Source organism: Adiantum capillus-veneris, chromosome 23, assembly GCF_014529385.1.
Source record: "Adiantum capillus-veneris isolate H3 chromosome 23, ASM1452938v2, whole genome shotgun sequence".
Lineage (NCBI taxonomy): Eukaryota > Viridiplantae > Streptophyta > Polypodiopsida > Polypodiales > Pteridaceae > Adiantum > Adiantum capillus-veneris.
The window spans coordinates 65013642-65031517 of record NC_140953.1 but is presented as its reverse complement, the minus strand read 5'-3'; the positions used below and the strand labels follow the sequence as shown (position 1 = coordinate 65031517).

The 17876-nt window shown below is 45.4% G+C and overlaps 1 protein-coding gene across 4 annotated transcripts in view; it reads right to left on the bottom strand.

Moving 5' to 3' along the window:
- Nucleotides 1-11430, bottom strand: part of LOC147427888 (Ppx-GppA phosphatase) — a 62739-nt gene extending 51309 nt beyond the window's left edge. For all 4 annotated transcript variants that reach the window (XR_015186044.1, XR_015186045.1, XM_086497351.1 and 1 more), the window contains exon 1: nt 10531-11430. Coding sequence is in view for 2 of the 4 variants with exons in the window: in XM_086497351.1 (XP_086353477.1) it covers nt 10531-11089 (559 nt within the window). In the remaining 2 variants the exon portion in view is untranslated. The remainder of the gene's footprint in view (nt 1-10530) is intronic.
- Between the last annotated feature and the right edge of the window lie 6446 nt (nt 11431-17876).

Below are 17876 nucleotides of genomic sequence, written 5' to 3'. Positions count from 1 at the left end.
TGTCATGACCGATGCTACTAAGAGTGCTTTTGAAGCGCTCAAAGTAGCAGTAACCGAGGCGCCATGCCTCGCCCTCGCCTCTTGGGATGAGCCTTTTGAGTGTGGACTGACAGTAACATTGCCCTTGGTCCAGTGTTATAGCAAAACAACCATCCAGTGGCATCTCTCTCTCATAAACTCAATAGTGCTGAGAAGAATTATTTTATTTATGATAAGAAACTTCTCTCTGTCATTCATGCATTAAAGCATTGGAAGCATTTCATTTATGGGCGTGAGTTTGTTGTTCGCACAGATCACCAAGCACTTAAATGGCTTCAATCTATACCTGGTGCACATTGGAGTGATAGGCAAGCACGATGGTCTCAGTTTTTTGAGCAGTTTGGTGGTATGATTGAGTATGTCCCTGGAAAAGCTAACCCCGTTGCAGATGCACTTAGTAGGAAAGGACAAGTTCTCTCTCTCGAGTCTCATTCTTTTCTTTCTATTCAAGGTGCTAGTTTTGATGATCTTAAAGACAATTACATGGGTTCTGAGTTTGAAAAGCATTGGTTACAAGCATTGAATGCACAAGGTCCGTGCAATTATCTCATTCGTGATGGATGGCTTTTCTTCAAGAACCGCTTGTGTGTGTTGTCTTCTCACCGAGCACCCATTTTGCAGGACGCACATGATGCTTTGACAGGGGGGCATAGGGGTATTAATGCTACATTGGAAAAGGTTGAACGTTTTTTCTATTGGCCAAAGATGCGTAAGGATGTGTATGCTTATGTTACTAAGTGTGTTGTGTGTCAAAAGGTTAAAGTCCCTCATGGTAAGCAACAAGGGCTACTCATGCCGTTGTCTATCCCTGACGAACCATTTGAGGACATTAGCACGAACTTTGTAACTAATTTACCTCCTTCCACGTCTGCACGGAACACGCAATGTCTAACCATCGTTGATCGGTTGAGAAAATTTTGCATGTTAATCCCTTGCAAGGCTAATGTTACTGCACAAGATGTTGCACGATTGTTCATCAAGCATTGGTATCCATTGTGTGGTCTACCCAAGTCTATTGTGTCGGATCATGATACTAAGTTCACATCCCATTTTTGGCGTGCTTTGTTTGAAAATTTTGGCACTCAGTTGAATTTTTCGTCTACATTTCATCCACAGTCTGATGGACAAACTGAAATGTACAATCATTTGGCATTTGATGTTCTCAAATCGTATGTGCATGATAAGCAATCTAAGTGGGAGCAATATTTGCCATTAGTTTAAGTTGTCCTTCATGATTCTTTTTCTAGTGCTATTGGTCGCACTCCATATGAAGCTGCATTTGGCCGACCTTTTCAATCATTGTTGACTAGGTCAATTTCCAAGGTTAATGATGCTAATTGTGTTATTCAAACCTATGCGGAGGTACTCGAGAGTGTTAAGCTTCGGCTTAGCAAGGCTCAAGAGTCCTATTCTAGGCATGCTAATAAGCATCGACAGGATGTCTCATTTAAGGAAGGTGACTGGGTGTACTTAAGGATCATGAAGCAACGACTCAAGCAAGTTGGTAAGAGGTGTCCTAAACTCTCTTTTTGTATGTATGGTCCATTTCCAATCGTCAAAAAGGTAAATGATGTTTCCATGCAATTACGTTTGCCATCTTCTTGGACAATGCATAATGTTTTCCATGTTTCTTGGCTTAAATTGTTTCAGGGTGATCCTCCACGGAGCGTTTCTGATGAGGACCAACCGGAGATTGTTGATGAAGCCGAGGTGATGGAGCCCGAGCAGATCCTTTTGCATCGATTCAAGCACGGCACGAAGAAGCAAGCACGACAATATTTCCTCAAATTCAAGGATCGAGGGACACATGAAGCAGCGTGGGTGGACGAGGAACTCTTCATCGATTACCCAGATTTGCTAGCCTCATACAAGAAGGCCATGCAAATCGGTATCCGTACCTCACCTTAAGCAGGAGGGGATGTCACGTGCACATGGCTCTGTGTGCCACGTGGACATACTTCATCGACTTCCAGAGCCATTTTTCCCCTTTTTCCTAGATAGGGATGTCTAGAATCCTAGGAGGATTAGTACCGGCAATTTTGTGAGCCTGTTCGCAAGACCTGCATGTCCAGACAAATCCATTAGATTAGGTTTTCCAGTTTGGAACCCTCTTGCATAAATGGTTTGTATACGCGTTTTGACAGATGTTATTACACTACGGTGGGCATCTGGCATGACGAGCATGTAGTTCTAGGTTAGAGGAATCCGACGTGCCAGACCGCGCGTCAATCGGATTCCCGGGTGGACGGATGTGCGACAGTTGCACCCAGATTTGGACCTCCTCGACTTATTTTTAATAAATCATTTTTATGATTTATTTGTTGGAAATCCTGGTGGACAGTTGCCTTACCTAGGCCTTAATAGTTACTTAAGGCCCATTCCCCACCTATACAGGGAATCATCTGCCAGCACTTGGAGCAAGAAGGAGGAAGCACCCAATTCAGCCAGCGTTTTAGCAAAGGAGCAATCAGCGTTTTTGCAGAGTTCAGCCAGCAGCCAGCGTTTCCAGAATTCAGCCCCATCGCCGACAATTCTCAGCCCTACCAACCAGCGTCTTTGGTTTCCAACCCAAGCGCTGCAGCACCAGCAGATCAGCCCTGCATTTTTCAGTTTTCAGCCCATCCCTCGCTGGGTGTGCAAGAGATCCGTAGCGGTTCCCATTGACGGATGCGGTCCGGTACTTCGGCAGCTATTGATCCCTCCTCTCCACAATTCCCTAGCCGAAATCGAGTGCTCCATTGCTATCCATCATCGGCCTCGTCAAGATCTGTGTTTTCAGCCCATCAACCCACTCACATCGGAAGTGCAAATCAGCCCGTGGTGGTCATCCGCAAGACACATCTTGAGGAGTTACCGCGGCGACTTTCCCTAATCGAGTCGGTAGAGTCTGCATTGAGGTATTGCATTGTGTATACATTCCATTTACACAATCTAAAGCAAATACCACATCGGTAACGGTGTGGAGGGGCCCTTGAGAGGGTTGGTTGGGACCCCATCGGGTGTCGCTCTCTTCTTCTCTCTTTTTCTCTCTCCCTCTACACATCTCTATTGCATTCTCTCAACCCCTCTCTTCAGGGGAACATAAAAGGAACATTCATTGAAGTACAAAGTATTCACTAACGCAAGGAAAGAAGGAAAGGATTTTGTGGAAGTGTAAAACTAGATCTTCACCATTTTTATTCCGTTGCACCTAACAGTGAGATCCAGAGGCAAGAACCTTGATTCTCGAGGATTTGGAATAAGGAACGAAAGTTCCTTGGAATAGGGTTTTGCCCTAGGAATAGGAAGTCAAGGCTTCCAGGAACCATCGAGTCTTATTCTACAACGAACGTGGTAATACGTTTTGTTCAAGTGCTTGTATAGAATTCTCGTTAGTAATAAAGATACTATTATGGGTGGGGGGACCAACCCATCTTCTTGTCCTCAGTACTGTGTCGATCTTCTCACTCTCTATCTCTCTCTCTATCTATTTCTCTCTATATCCTCTAGCTTCAGTAATTAAGTGATAAATTCTATTTATTCGAGTATATTCTATATTGCTATGCGCTCCCGTTTGTGACAGTCGTATCAAAGCATGGTCTCTTCTCTTTCTCTGTAAAGGAGGACGACTCTGGGAAGATACGAAAAGAAGCCATGATAAGCCAAGAGTTCTAAGTAAGCAGATAGAACCCTAAGCCCTGCAGGAAAAGCTCGCAAAGTTGGAGGAAAAAAAAAATCTCTGCAACATAAGTTCATTGATGTTCAAACATAAGTTCAAACATAAGTTCATTGATGTTCAAATCTTAGGCAACAAGTTTGAACTTATGCAAGCCGTCATTGATGCTTGCAAGGTGAATCATTTTTTATAATTTTGCAAGAAGAGACGCTAATGCACATCGGGAAAACACTGCTTGTGGTAATAACTTGCAAGAGGAAAAGATTGGAAAGAAGTACCGCCGTGTACAAGGAATCTTCGGATTGGAACCGTCTACCTACATTGAGTGACGGCACGGAACAAGAATCTTGTCACGTGACATATCCCAACCCTATGTGTCCGCGGGCAAGCTACACCACAACAGGGTTCAGTCAGTCAAGTCAAGTTTATTAGCAGTGATCTGGCACTTTTGTGAGTCTATTCGTAGACCGTGCATGCCCAGTCACTTAGCATAGATGCATATCCTCCGGTTGCACATAGCATGATTATCGGAATTCCCATCAGAATCCATTAGCATTAATTAGGGGAATTTTCCAGTGCATTTAGCCTATTTTCCTATTTATTGGTTATTTTCACATATTATTTTTAAGTAACTTTCCAACAAAAGTAGGTAGGGCAATTTTGCTAAGTTAATATATAAGCAAACCCAAGTTAGCACTTTCTGGCAGAAGAGGCAGCAGGAGCTTCTCGCTCAACAGGCAACTTCTCAGCAGTACCCCCCTCAGCATCAAGATCCATCGCCATCCATCTCCCATCTCTGGCGTTTTCCCAACAGCATTCAGCCTTGCCGTCAATTTGCATTGCCTGGCGACTTCCCACAGGCCATTCAGCCCAGCGTTTCCATTACCAAAACGCCCCACTTTCAGCCAGCGTTTTTCATGCAAAAACGCCAGCAAGACCTCAGCCTTTGTTCAGCGTTTTCATCCCAAAAACGCCAGCCCTAGACCTGCAGCAGCAGCGTTTTGATCAGCAAATTCAACCTTGAAGAAAATGCAGGTTTTCAGCCATGACACAGTAGCAGATTCCCCCCAAGTTGGTTGCAGATGCTCCCCCATTTTCAGCCATAAAAACGCAGCCAAAACAGTCATTTTCAGCCACCGAAACAGTCCCGAAATTCAGCGATTAGAAGATCTCAGATTTCAGCCATCAAGTCGTCGTCGTCATCACCGTCGTCATCGGCGACATAGTCTCATTGCATTCAGTCCATTGCATACGCACTCTCTCCTTCTCTCAATCTCATTCACTTGCACGCACAATATCCACTCACTTTGTTCGTGATCATAGCACTATCCATAAGACGGAAAGCTCTCTCTTTCCCTAAGAACTAAAAGGAACCTTGAGCAATAAAGATCACTAATCTTGGGAAAATACAACATTCATTCCGCTGCACCTTACATTGGTATCAAAGCTTTGGAAGTGTTCTGCATTACTCAAGGAAAGAACCACAAGAATTTTTTTTGCTTGTTGCGATCGCACGAACCCAAGTTTACTTGGGCGTGGCGATTCCTAATCGTGTTTTGTTGAAGAGTGACAAGAATCCCAAGAAAGAAGGGCTTGTCCAGCCTCCCCTTGTGTTTCTTTTCACTCATTGAGAGCGGACCGTGCACTTAGCGGCCGGCCAATCGACCTGAGGTGGGAAAAAGCAACCTTGGTGTGAGCGCAAGGCCGCCAAGGGGTGCACCTGCAGAAAAGGGTAGAACTCGGGTGAAGAGAAGATTCTTCTCCAACGCGATTTGCAAGCGAAAGAAAACCTCAAGAACCCCAAGAACCCAAGTCCCTCAAGACTCAAGAACCTCAAGAACCTCAAGAACCCAAGATTCTCACGAATTAAGGACCTCAAGAACCTCAAGACCCTCAAGAACCCAAGTTCCTCGCGAGCTTAAGACCCCAAGATTATAGTGCATGGTCGTCACCCGAAGCGGAATGGATACTTCGCATACAGGTGATGAGCATGAGAGAGGCGACGAAGCTCGTCACCACCCGGAGATGATTTCTTCAACCCTCCCCCTTCGCCATCTACGCCAAACCCTCTGGAGGCAGTGGTCAAGCAGATGATGGCCATGATGGATAGACAAGAAGCAAATCGTCTTGCTCTTGCCGCAAAACAAGAAGAAAATCGACTTGCTTTCGAACGCGAGCGCAATGAACGAGAGGCTCAAAGGGAGATTCGTCATCAAGGATTTATTTTCCACATCCTAGCCTCGAAGACCGAACCACCCAAAGATCGTGGAAGTTCGTCAAGTGACGCAAGCCACGATGCGGATTCCAACCATCCAGTCACAGAAAAGTTGACTTTCAACAAGTATGACGGTAAGATGGATGCCACAGTTATTCATTCTTGGTTGCATCAATTTAAAGCTTATTTTGCGACAACTAAGAAAACAAGAAATAGCAATGTTTTGACGGCAGCTATGTACCTTGCCGGTGATGCCATCAATTGGTACCACGCATGGCAAGAGGCATAGCTAGCCGCGCACCTAGAGGCAGCCGACGATTTCACGCCCCTCTTTTTTAGTTGGGCTGATTTCCAAGACAAGCTCAAGGCGCGGTTTACGCCACCTGAGTACCTTGCACAATTGAAGGACGATTGGCGAGCTCTCAAGCAAAACGGTATACCGGTTATGTCTTTCTCTAATCGTGTTTTGCAGCTAGGTACCCAACTATGCATGTCTGACGAAGAGCGCAAAGAGGCTTTTGTCTTTGGATTGGACAAGTATATCAAGTACGATGTCGAGGTACTCGATCCAATCGGTCTCACAAGGCGGTAGCGATTGCTCTCGCACAAGAGATGAAGCACAACAAGGGAAAGCCTAAGGAGAACAAGACTTCCACAAGTACCTCGCAGACTCCTCAGAATGGTAAGAATGGTAAGAATGGTAAGAACGGTAAGAATGGTAAGAATGATAACTCTTCTAACCAATCTTCCAACGGTCTCTCATCAAAGAATTCTTCCAATGAATCTAAGGGTAAGGCTAACACAATTGCTAAACCTAAGCTTACTCCAGATAAAAAGGTAGCACAAAGAATTGTAAGAGGTTACATCACGTCGGAAGAACAAAGCACTTATTCTAAGGAAGGTCGTTGTTTTCATTTGTCACATTAAGGGTCACATAAAAAGAACATGTCCTAAGCTTGAATCGAATGAATCTAAAGAACCCACAGCACCCACTACATCTGTCAATGCAATGAATGATAACATGGGTGTGCCCAAAGTTTCTCAGGACCCTCCCATTGATGATTCTCTCATTAAATGTTATGGTCATATGTCAGGGCACCGTTTTGTCATATTATTTAACCCAGGTAGTATGCATGATGTGATCACTTCCTCTCTTGTTAAGAAAGCCCGCCTCGAACTTAGTCCGAGATCTCCTATCAAGGTCTCTGGCTTTCGTCCTAGCATGGACGCTCTCATCACGAAGGAGTGCCTTGATGTGTTGTTTGCAATTCAACAAACTGCCTTCACTAGAAGATTTGTTGTTTCTCCTCTCTCAGGATGTGATATGATTTTGGGCATTCGATGGTTTCATGATAATGACGCTCTCATGGATTTTCTGACTAACACTATAACTCTCAATGCCAAAAGTGATTCTCCTATTGTCATTTATGGAGAGGACATTGCTCATTCTCCATCTCTCATTGCTAACATGCAAGACAAGATTGACAAGATTCAGGAGAAGGAGACTCTCTCAATCTCTTTTTCTCCACAGCATGACACACAGGATTTGCATGATAATGATTTGCATGGTGATTTGAATGACAAAGACAAGCACGATGACTTGCACGAAGATGATGTGATTGATGATGTGTTAGTGGATGCTTTTTCTAGCGAAGCTAACCTCGTTGCAGATTCGATCAATCACGAAGGATCGATCTTGGCTCTTGACCCTAGGTCCCAAGAACCCCTTCAGGAAGAACTAATCTTGGCTCTCGAGCCTTGGTCCAAATAACCATCGCAGGAAGTATTATGTGTTCGCATGATTGATACGCACGCATTGTTCGAGTGTTTCATTCGTGAAGTTTCCTGTATTTTAGTCAGCATCGTTATGTGATTCCCTTTACTAGGCATGACATATTGTATGTTGAGCACGTTTCTCTCATAGATGAGCACGAATGTATGCGGATTATTCATGAAAAGCTGAAAAGTATGTATGTATGGAAGTCACATTCCATGTCTCTTCCTTGGCATGACACAGTTTCCCAAAGATCACATGACACTATGAGCACCAAGCATAGGCATTTCCATTGTGATTTGCCACAGTCAATTGATTTTGATCAAACAGAAAAGATTCGATCGCATTGTTTACATGTGTTTGATGAACGGGTTGTCACTCCGTCTATTTGTTCATCTACATTGCATACACAGTCTTTAGAGAAGACAAGATTTTTTTCCTTCACTTTACATGGAATGGGTATGTTCATGGTTTTGTGTTGGAGATGGTTTCAGGAATTTTCAGCCATGGAGATTCTTGAAGACGAAAGAAGCAGGATACTCGACGAAGTTAAAGCATCAAAGGAGATTCAGAAGACTTTGAGTCGCTTTTGGCGCGACCCAAAGAAGCAAGCATTGCATACCTTTATGAAGTTCAAGTACCGCTCGACCCACACAGCAAAGTGGGCCGGCGAAGAGTCCCTTCCAGGATTCCGGATGCTGTTGGCGGTCTCCCTCGACGACATACAGTTCGGTACCAGTACCTCACTTTGAAAAGGAGGGGATGTCACGTGACACGTCCCGACCCTATGTGTCCGTGGCCAAGCTACACCACAGCAGGGTTCAGTCAGTCAAGTCGAGTTTAGATTAGCAGTGATCTGGCACTTTTGTGAGTCTATTCGTAGACCATGCATGCCCAATCACTTAGCATGGATGCATATCCTCCGATTACACACAGCATGATCATCGGAATTCCCATCAGAATCCAGTAGCATCATTTAGGGGAATTTTCCAGTGCATTTAGCCTATTTTCCTATTTATTGGTTATTTTCACATATTATTTTTAAGTGACTTTCCAACAAAAGTAGGTAGGGCAATTTTGCTAAGTTAATATATAAGCAAACCCAAGTTAGCACTTTCTGGCAGAAGAGGCAACAGGAGCTTCCCGCTCAACAGGCAACTTCTCAACAGTACCCCCCTCAACATCAAGATCCATCCCCATCCATCTCCCATCTCTTGCGTTTCCCCCACAGCATTCAGCCTCGCCATCAATTTGCATTGCCTGGCGACTTCCCACGGGCCATTCAGCACAGTGTTTTCATTGCCAAAACGCCCCACTTTCAGCCAGCGTTTTTCATGCAAAAACGCCAGCAAGACCTCAGCCTTTGTTCAGCGTTTTCATCCCAAAAACGCCAGCCCTAGACCTGCAGCAGCAGCGTTTTGATCAGCAAATTCAGCCTTGAAGAAAACGCAGGTTTTCAGCCATGACACAATAGCAGATTCCCCCCAAGTTGGTTGCAGATGCTCCCCTATTTTCAGCTATAAAAACGCAGCCAAAACAGTCATTTTCAGTCACCGAAACAGTCACGAAATTCAGCGATTAGAAGATCTCCGATTTCAGCCATCAAGTCGTCGTCGTCATCACCGTCGTCGTCATCGGCATAGTCTCATTGCATTCAGTCCATTGCATACGCATTGTACACCTTTGTGCAATCAAAGTAGACCACTCTCGCCGACGAGAGTGGGGCCTTCGGAGGAGGGTTTTACAACCTCTCGGGTGTCGTATCTCTTCTCTCTCCTTCTCTCAGTCTCATTCACTTGCACGCACAATATCCACTCACTTTGTTCGTGATCATAGCACTATCCATAAGATGGAAATCTCTCTCTTTCCCCAAGAACTAAAAGGAACCTTGAGCAATAAAGATCACTAATCTTGGGAAAATACAACATTCATTCCGCTGCACCTTACAAACCTTCTTTAAGGTGATCGCAGACTCTATTTGTGAAAGAAAGACATCGAGATTAATACTCTATGATTTGGGCATTCCCTATGTGGAAGGACACAAGACATTTAATACCCTCAGGACTAACAACGCAAGATTATGCGCAAGGACAGATACCTAGATTGATTTCTAGGAGGATTATTCTTCTCGAGTTGAGAAGGAAAAAGTGACTTACCAGATTCTCGGATGACGAAACTTCCGCTCTGTTAGAAAGACGCGAATGACGAGTTCTTACATGGCTCGTAAGTTTGATGATTGGTGAAGGATATCCTCGAGGTACTAGAGGAAGGACATGAACCAATAAGGTAAGTATTGAATTTTTGAATTTCTGTTTAATCTAATTTTAAGTTCTCTTTTGAGAAAGGATAGCTCAACTTAACATTGAGCAAGATTTGGAATCTTTCCAGTTTCTCTCCGGCAGTTCAGAGGGATGTTGCTAAATTGGTTGTATCTGACAGAAAAATAATTCTAAATTAATTATTCGATTTATAAGTGAGAAAGTTTTCTCACTTGGGAGCCACCCAATCGATTCAAGCAAACAAAAGCAAAGAAAATTACATTACATTCTGGTACAAATGTATGTGCAGACATCTCAGGCATACCTTATGCACATGTGTATTATCATCGAAGCCCAGGAAGAACAAGTCCACTAAACTTCATTCCGTTTGCCATGAAATTAGCAATCATTCCTATATTGTTTAAACTTTTGACATCTAATAATCAGAATTGATATAGCGGATTTCACCGCAAGCATCATGACCCCAGTTTCAAATTCAAACCAAGTCTTACATTGTACTTCTGCGTTGCAATTTAGTGTGTTTTAACCAATTCTCACATCTTTTGACCACAATAGCAATTGTCCCTACCTGTTCTCAGTAAGTCCCTTTGATACTTCCTCCGAGCCATTGACATGTCTGAGAATGAGACTCTGCTAGTCTTGAGAGTCTTGCAAGCTTTGACGTGCTCATTATGAGAGCTTGATGATGAAGAGGAAGAAGCTATGGGTGGTTCACTGTCAATCTCATCAGAGCGCTCTGCATGGAAATCCCGTGGCATTTCTGCTGAGGAGACAATTGACATGCTTGAAGAGGACGCCTTCAGTGGATGTGAAGAAAACAAAGGAACAGAGGAGGAGAACTTGCTGGAATCTGTGGCTATGGGCACAGAATGAGAGCGGTGGAATGACGCAATTGAAAGCAATTTGTGTGGTTCTTCAGGGCCACAGATAAGCTCCATGTACCGCTTCATACTAGGGTCACGAAGATAATTGAGGCAGCTATGATGACGAGACAGAGTGGAGCTAGTAAATGAGCGAGTAGGGGTAAGGGATCGTAGTGGTGAGGGTGAGGATGAAGGTGAAGGTGAAGAAAAGGTTGCAGGTGAGCTGTGGCGTTGGATGTCCATCTTAGAAGTATGTGAGTGCATTGCCTTGGTGCGTAGATGTGGATCGTCCTGCTATGGTGAGCGTGTTGATTCAGCTTCACGCAGAGATTAGGCTGGGCTTCGGTTTCAAATTTGCTGAGATGTCTGCACAGATGCAATGGCGAAGCTCCCCGAAAAGATTAAGCGTGCAGGCAAAGAGTGTTTCTTCATGCGCCAATTGCAGGTTTTCGCTCCCGCAAGCACGGGGGCTCAGAGGAAGCGTGACCTGCTCAATCCTTCAAATCACAAGGTCCAGCTTTGCTCCCGCCATCGCCAAGCACAGATTGGGCGCCAAGCGTCATGCTCTCCAAATATTTGCGTGTTAAATTCGCATCTCTTCTCTCTCTCCCGTTGTAAGTTCAAGACTCACCGGAGAGATCCCTTGGTATAGTTCCTATTGTTAGGCCTCCGTTGATTCGGGATGACGGCGGACGGCGAACGCCCGATCTCCGCACCCGGTAGGGACGATGGATGATGGAGCATAGTCTTGACCTAATTTTTCTCTTCAACTCGCCGTCTTGGTTACTACGGACGCGTGACTGGGTTTGAGAGCGCTCGGCAACGGTAGTGTCTCCCTACATTTCTCAACGTGGAGGTAAACGGGGAGTCTACCTCCCACGGGGACTCAAAACCCAGGCGAATCGGGGCACCCAAATCGCACGTGCAGCTCCACGGGGCCGTCGGCGGTTCTCATCGACGAGTGTCGGCTAGACGCTACAAACGGACCAGTTGTCCGATTTTGACGTTTAGGTACTCCACACGGAGACCTCGTAATCAGCCATGCATATTCATGAATGCGCGCTCGAGCCGCTTCTCACTTGTGATCGACGGTTGTTGATAGATTTCGATCCGGCCCGCCGAGGCGGTCCAGGGCATTTTCAGCAATTTTCCAAGTTAGCCTAAAGTGGCTTGAGAGGATTCTAGGGGGACCTCTTAGATATGCGCTCAAGGCCTAAATAGCCTCGTTCGCTCAACAGATCCTAAAAGTCACTTCCGCACTCAACTTCAACTTCCAATGTGTGCCATGAAGGCTCTCGCGCGCATTGAGCTATATGTGACGACGGATCGTTGTTTGGACAAGCCCTTCATGAGCCGCACCAAAGGGGACTCAAGTCAGCAGGACGCGAGCCTCCTAGCCTGCGAGCTCAAAGTTGTGGGCCCTTGGCCTCTCGTTTAAGGAGTGTCACAGGCACACCCGTAACACTTGGTATCAGAGCTAAAACCCCATTAGCCAACGGCCGGTATCCATCAACAACGTACGCAAGATCTACTGCCAAGATAAGTCACTAAAGGTGCGAGCTAGTGATGCAAACGCACTCGGTCACCAGAAATGTGACCGGGGTTGCAAGTGACGCGACTCCAATGGAATGTAGGAAGCCCGACGGTAAAGGCTCAGTTGTGGCTCGAGAATATATAGAATACAAGCCCAACAGGGGTATCCGAGTCAGCAGGAGACGTCGGCTCCAATTTTCTTCGGCGAGGGCTCTAGGTGAAGAGTCCCTCCATGATCATCAAAGCATGAATAAAGACAGCAAGCTGGCGGTCAGTCTTCGGGCTGCCCGCGGGACGCAGTGCAAAGTGTCTCCCATCATCATTCACCATCAAACGAGGACCCCATTTGGATCATCCTCTAGATATGCAATTTCTCATTAGTCAGGCTCGTTAGGAGTCGTCAAGCACCTTGTGAAGAGGGCAAGCGGACCTGGAGTCAAACGTGACTATCAACATTGGGTTTCAACCTCGACTTGGTATGGCTTGGCCGAGCGGTCCAAGGTAAGGGGCCAATTCAATCAAAGATACAGCCTCCGCAGTCAGCATGGACGGCGAGGTGAATTTTAGTATTGGCACTTCAAGCCTGTGTAGCACAAGCTACGAGTCACAGTGAGAATGGCTCAACTTGAGAATGCAAAGCAAATGCACATAGACCCTTGTGGTGGCAGGGTCACGGGCAATGTGACAAATTGTCCCTCGTTCAAAAAAGGCAACTACGGCATCATCGAGCATGTGGGTATATGGATTGAAGAATGTACGAGTGAAAGGACGAGAGTAATGTTGTGTGCTAGTCTCTACCCTACCATGCTATTTTGTAACCTCCCCCTAGCATACACATTGTCCGACCGTGCCGGTGGCCTTGCCCATAGGACCCGTGTCCTTACATTAAAACCTGTAGTCACATGCTTTGAACTATTAAAAGCAAATTCCAATATAGGCTAGTAGTCTTCCCAATTGGTTTGCTTCTTGCTAACTTACGCTCGTAGCATATCCTCTAGCACTTGATTGACTCTTTCGGTTTGACCATTTGTTTCTGGATGATCAGTTGTACTAAGATTAAGTGTAGTTTCCAACTTTCGGAACACGACCTTCTAGAAGTGATTATCAAACTTTTGATCTCTGTCTCACTAATGATACTAGTTGGAAGACCGTAGAGTCTATATACATGCTCTATAAATAGCCGTGCTAATTCTCATGTCTTAACTGTAGTCTTGGTGGGAATGAATCGACACATCTTTGTTAGATGGTCTACAATTACCCATATGGCATCATGGCCACGATTTGTATTAGGTAGTCCTACTACAAAATCCATAGAGATACTCTCCCACTTACCTTGTGAAATCTTTAAAGGATGTAAAAGGCCACCTACTTTGAGGCGTTCTGCCTTATTAACTTGGCACTGTTGGCAGTTTAGTACGTACTCTTGAACATCATGATGTAAGCCTGGTCAACAAAATTGTTGTCGAACTAAATCATACGTCTTACGATACCTGGATGACTAGCACTTGGACTATCGTGACACTCAAATAATATTTGGCGCCTAGTGTCTGAGTCCTTTGGCACACATACTCGACCCTTGTGGAGTAAGTAGCCATCGTCAATGAAAACATCTTCCATCACTTAAGCTCTTCCTGAGTAGGGGTGGATCTTTGTGTGTTGGAGTTTTTATTTGCACATGCAGAAACATGTTGATCTAGCTTTGCAAAGACATTGAGTGTGAGAGATCCCTTCTTAAAATTGCACTCCACACTTTAGCATATGATTGATCTTGTGCACACTTGCCACGTAATGACTCCAAACATTCACTCTTTATTTTCGTGAAAGCAAGTGAATTAATATGAGGCACCTGGCTTAGTGTATCCACTACTACATTATATCGTTCCTTTCGATATCGTAGCTTACAATCATAATCTTGAAGGATCTCCGCCCATATAGCTTACGACCCTTCAAGCCGTTTGAGTAGGAAACCATTTTATACTTTCATAGTCAAAAACTACGACACCATATAAATAGTGTCACTACTTTCGTAAAGCGTGAACTATGGCATAGAGCTCCCACTCATAGACATAATAATTCTATTGAGCTCTATCTAACTTTTTACTTTCAAAGGCTATAGATCTTCCCTCTTGGAGAAGTACCGCACCAATTGCTTCATCACTAGTATTAGTCTCTACCACAAACGGCCTAAGTGGATCAACGATTGCTAGGATGGGAGCAGTGGCTACAGTTACCTTACGCTGTTCAAAACTGCGTTGTTGGGCTCCTTTGGCTTCTTCCCAAGAAAAAGTCTTACCTTTTGCTTTAAGTTGATCCGTCATAGGAACAACGATTTTGGAATAATCACCGATATATTGTCGATAAAATCTAGCCATGCTTAAGAAGATTTGAAGCTCCTCAACCGTGTTGGGATGTGGGACCTTGTCGTTCCTTTCCTTTTAGCTTTCTTTGTGAACTCAATTATGTTATTTTTCCTTGTTGTATACAAAAAGGCTCAATAGCTTGGATGGTAAGGTCTTCACCTCTTACCCTCATGGGGTGGGTTCAACCCTCCTTCATGCAAGGGTTTAGAGGGTCTTTCTACGCATGCAACCAACGGAGCCTCGGTGTCGTACAATTGTCGGTCGAGTTTGCCTTCATTGTCTTCTGTTAGAGGGCATACGTGGCACGCTTGTTGTTCGATGTCTGTCCTCCTGTACTGTTCTGCACATAGAACTATGTGCTTGTCTTCCTCTTTTTTGTTGCGCTGTGGAGGGCGTACGTCTTCCCTGCCTATTGTCTACGGATCGTGAGAGAGGAGATGCGCGTCGCATACACATGCAATGAAGGGGATCGGGGAGCACCACAGACGGAGAGTGAGAGAGAGAGAAGGAGACACACAACACAGATATGGGTGGGGAGACTCAAAGAGTGAGCAGCCCCCTATACACTTATGCTATGTATAAGGTATACAAGTCAGTGGGCGCCCAGACTCTGGGCGGCCGGGCAAGGCACAAACGCCTATACCCCAACAACCTCCCACTTAAAGGAGACTGTGCCTTTAAGCAAGAGAACCTAGTCTAAAGACTACAAAAGGTGAGAGAAAACCGCTCTCAACTGATGCCCACAGGCTGGCTGTGATCGTGTGCATCTGGCTGTCCTGCTCCCGTGTAAGTCCATACACCACCAGACGTACCGCACACGTACTGCAAGTATGTACGCAATACCTGCATATCTCCCTCGTGCACTATGCCATCATCAGTCAACAAACGACTGACAACCCCAACTGCAAATGCTCCCATGCAGCTGCGATATCCGGTCTCAAGATCAGCATCTCATACATGAGACCACCGAATGCCGATGCAATGCTAGCGGGCCCTGCTAGCTCTACGGAGCATGCATCAACATATATATCCCAGGAAATAGGCATCTCTGACTGACAAGGCGTGTCAGCCACATGCATCTCCTGACTGTCCACAAAAGACGCATCAACCTGTCGTGCAACCTCAGAGCAAACCAGCCGCTCTAGGTGTCTGCTGGAAGACATATCCTGCACAACTATATCCCCATGCTCAATGTCGAGCATAGAAAGGAATGACTGCATAATCGCAGACATCTCAGCCTCCTCTGCAATCATCCACTGCAAACATGACCACTCAATCTGTTGTGACTCACTAGAGCTCTCATGCTCTAACTCCGTATGCATAGACTCTTGCACAACGTCCTCCTGTCGTGACTCACTAGAGCAAGACCGCTCTACCTGTCTATCCTGCATAGAAGTATCTCGCACAACTGACTCTCTGCTTTGCTCAGTCACTAGCAAAGCATGCATGTCTGACTCTGTCACCTCTCTGTGTGACTGCTCAAGTCGTGCCCCAACTGTGTGCACAACGAGCTCACTACTCTGCACTCCATGCAAAGTACCCTGCAACCCATGAGCAAAAGAGACTCGCCTGCTCTCTCGCTCTCTACCTGGCTGCATGATCACAGAGACAACACCGTCTCTCGCGTAATCCACATGCAATGGGTAACCTGTACCACTCCTAGCACCTCTCGCAATCACTAGCGAACCCAAATGCATCACAAAATCTCGCTCTCGTAGCGAAATGTGACATCCACAATCTCTAAGCTGACCAATTGAGATCAAAATCACTGTCAAATCTGGTACATAGCGCACATGTCGTAACAAGTAAGATGTACCACTCGGTAATGACACTCTCACATCTCCTGCACTTGCTATCGCATGCACCGATCCATCGGTCAAACGTACACTGCCAAGCATCCCGCTAGAATAGCTACAAAACCATTCACGATGCGGCGTGACATGAAACATAGCATCTGCGTCTAGCGACCACTGCGAAGGGAGTGCATTATCCACATGTATAGCATCTCTTGCATAGCTCGAGGTAAAAGTGACATCCCCGTCACTAGTATACTCTGACACTACATGTGCCTCAACTGTCAAAGCAACTGAGTCCATGGCATCACTACATACATCTCTGAGACTACCATGTCTCCTACGATGTCGCATACGACGAAAACAGCGTCGTCTAACGTGTCTAGAATGACCACAATACCAACATGTCACCTGTCGGCGTACTCGTGAATGTACATGTCTCACACGAGTCCGTGATGACTCATATCTATCATACATTTCATGTAATCTGCACCAAAGTGCTCTCGAAGTAGTCTCATACATAACAAGAGCATATACAGATTCCGCAAGGTGCAAAGAGAGTGTAGATAGTGTCATCTCCTCTAGCTCCTGCCACTGATCGTCAGACATGTTTGAAGGTCTACCTGCATCACCACTCAATGGTCGATGCAACCCTCGTTGTGTCAATGCATCAAGCATACAATCTCTCCATGCCGCAAAGTCTGACCCATCAAACACGCACATCTGTGAGAGGTCACAATCTGATCGATCACCTGTCTCTGCCATGAGCACAAGTAGCAAGCTAGATAGCAAAACCACCTCACCAACAACACCTGGAAATTGTCTACAAATATGGCCAGAAACACAATGTAAAACCTGTGAGACACACTCCAAAATAGAGCTCCCGCAATGTCAATACAAGCCTCGCATGCTCTAGTATCACACTGTAATCTGTGAGCTAATCACCAAGCCCACACTGCGCGGTATCGATGCATACACACGCACAAATCTCCCACCTGCAGAGAACACCGCACGCAAATGTTGAGTGCAACCTGCAATCTCTACCTAGATCGCATAAATGATACGCATAAAACTCCTGGGAAAATTTCGCCAGAGTTTCGACGCACAATGGCTATCAACACAAAATAACCATTGTCCTGCAAGCTCAATACAATGAGCAATCAATGCGCATCAAACTACACTCAATATACATCAACGGAGTGACCGCGCATAAGCAAACGCCAAAAGATTTGCAATCCGGAAACTTGATCAATGCGAAAACAATGCTCTCAAGAGAGCTCACCGGCACTTGAAAGTGCTCGTCAAAATGCATGTATAATGGGCATCAACCATGCGCCATAACCATATGCAAACCATCTGCAAAGA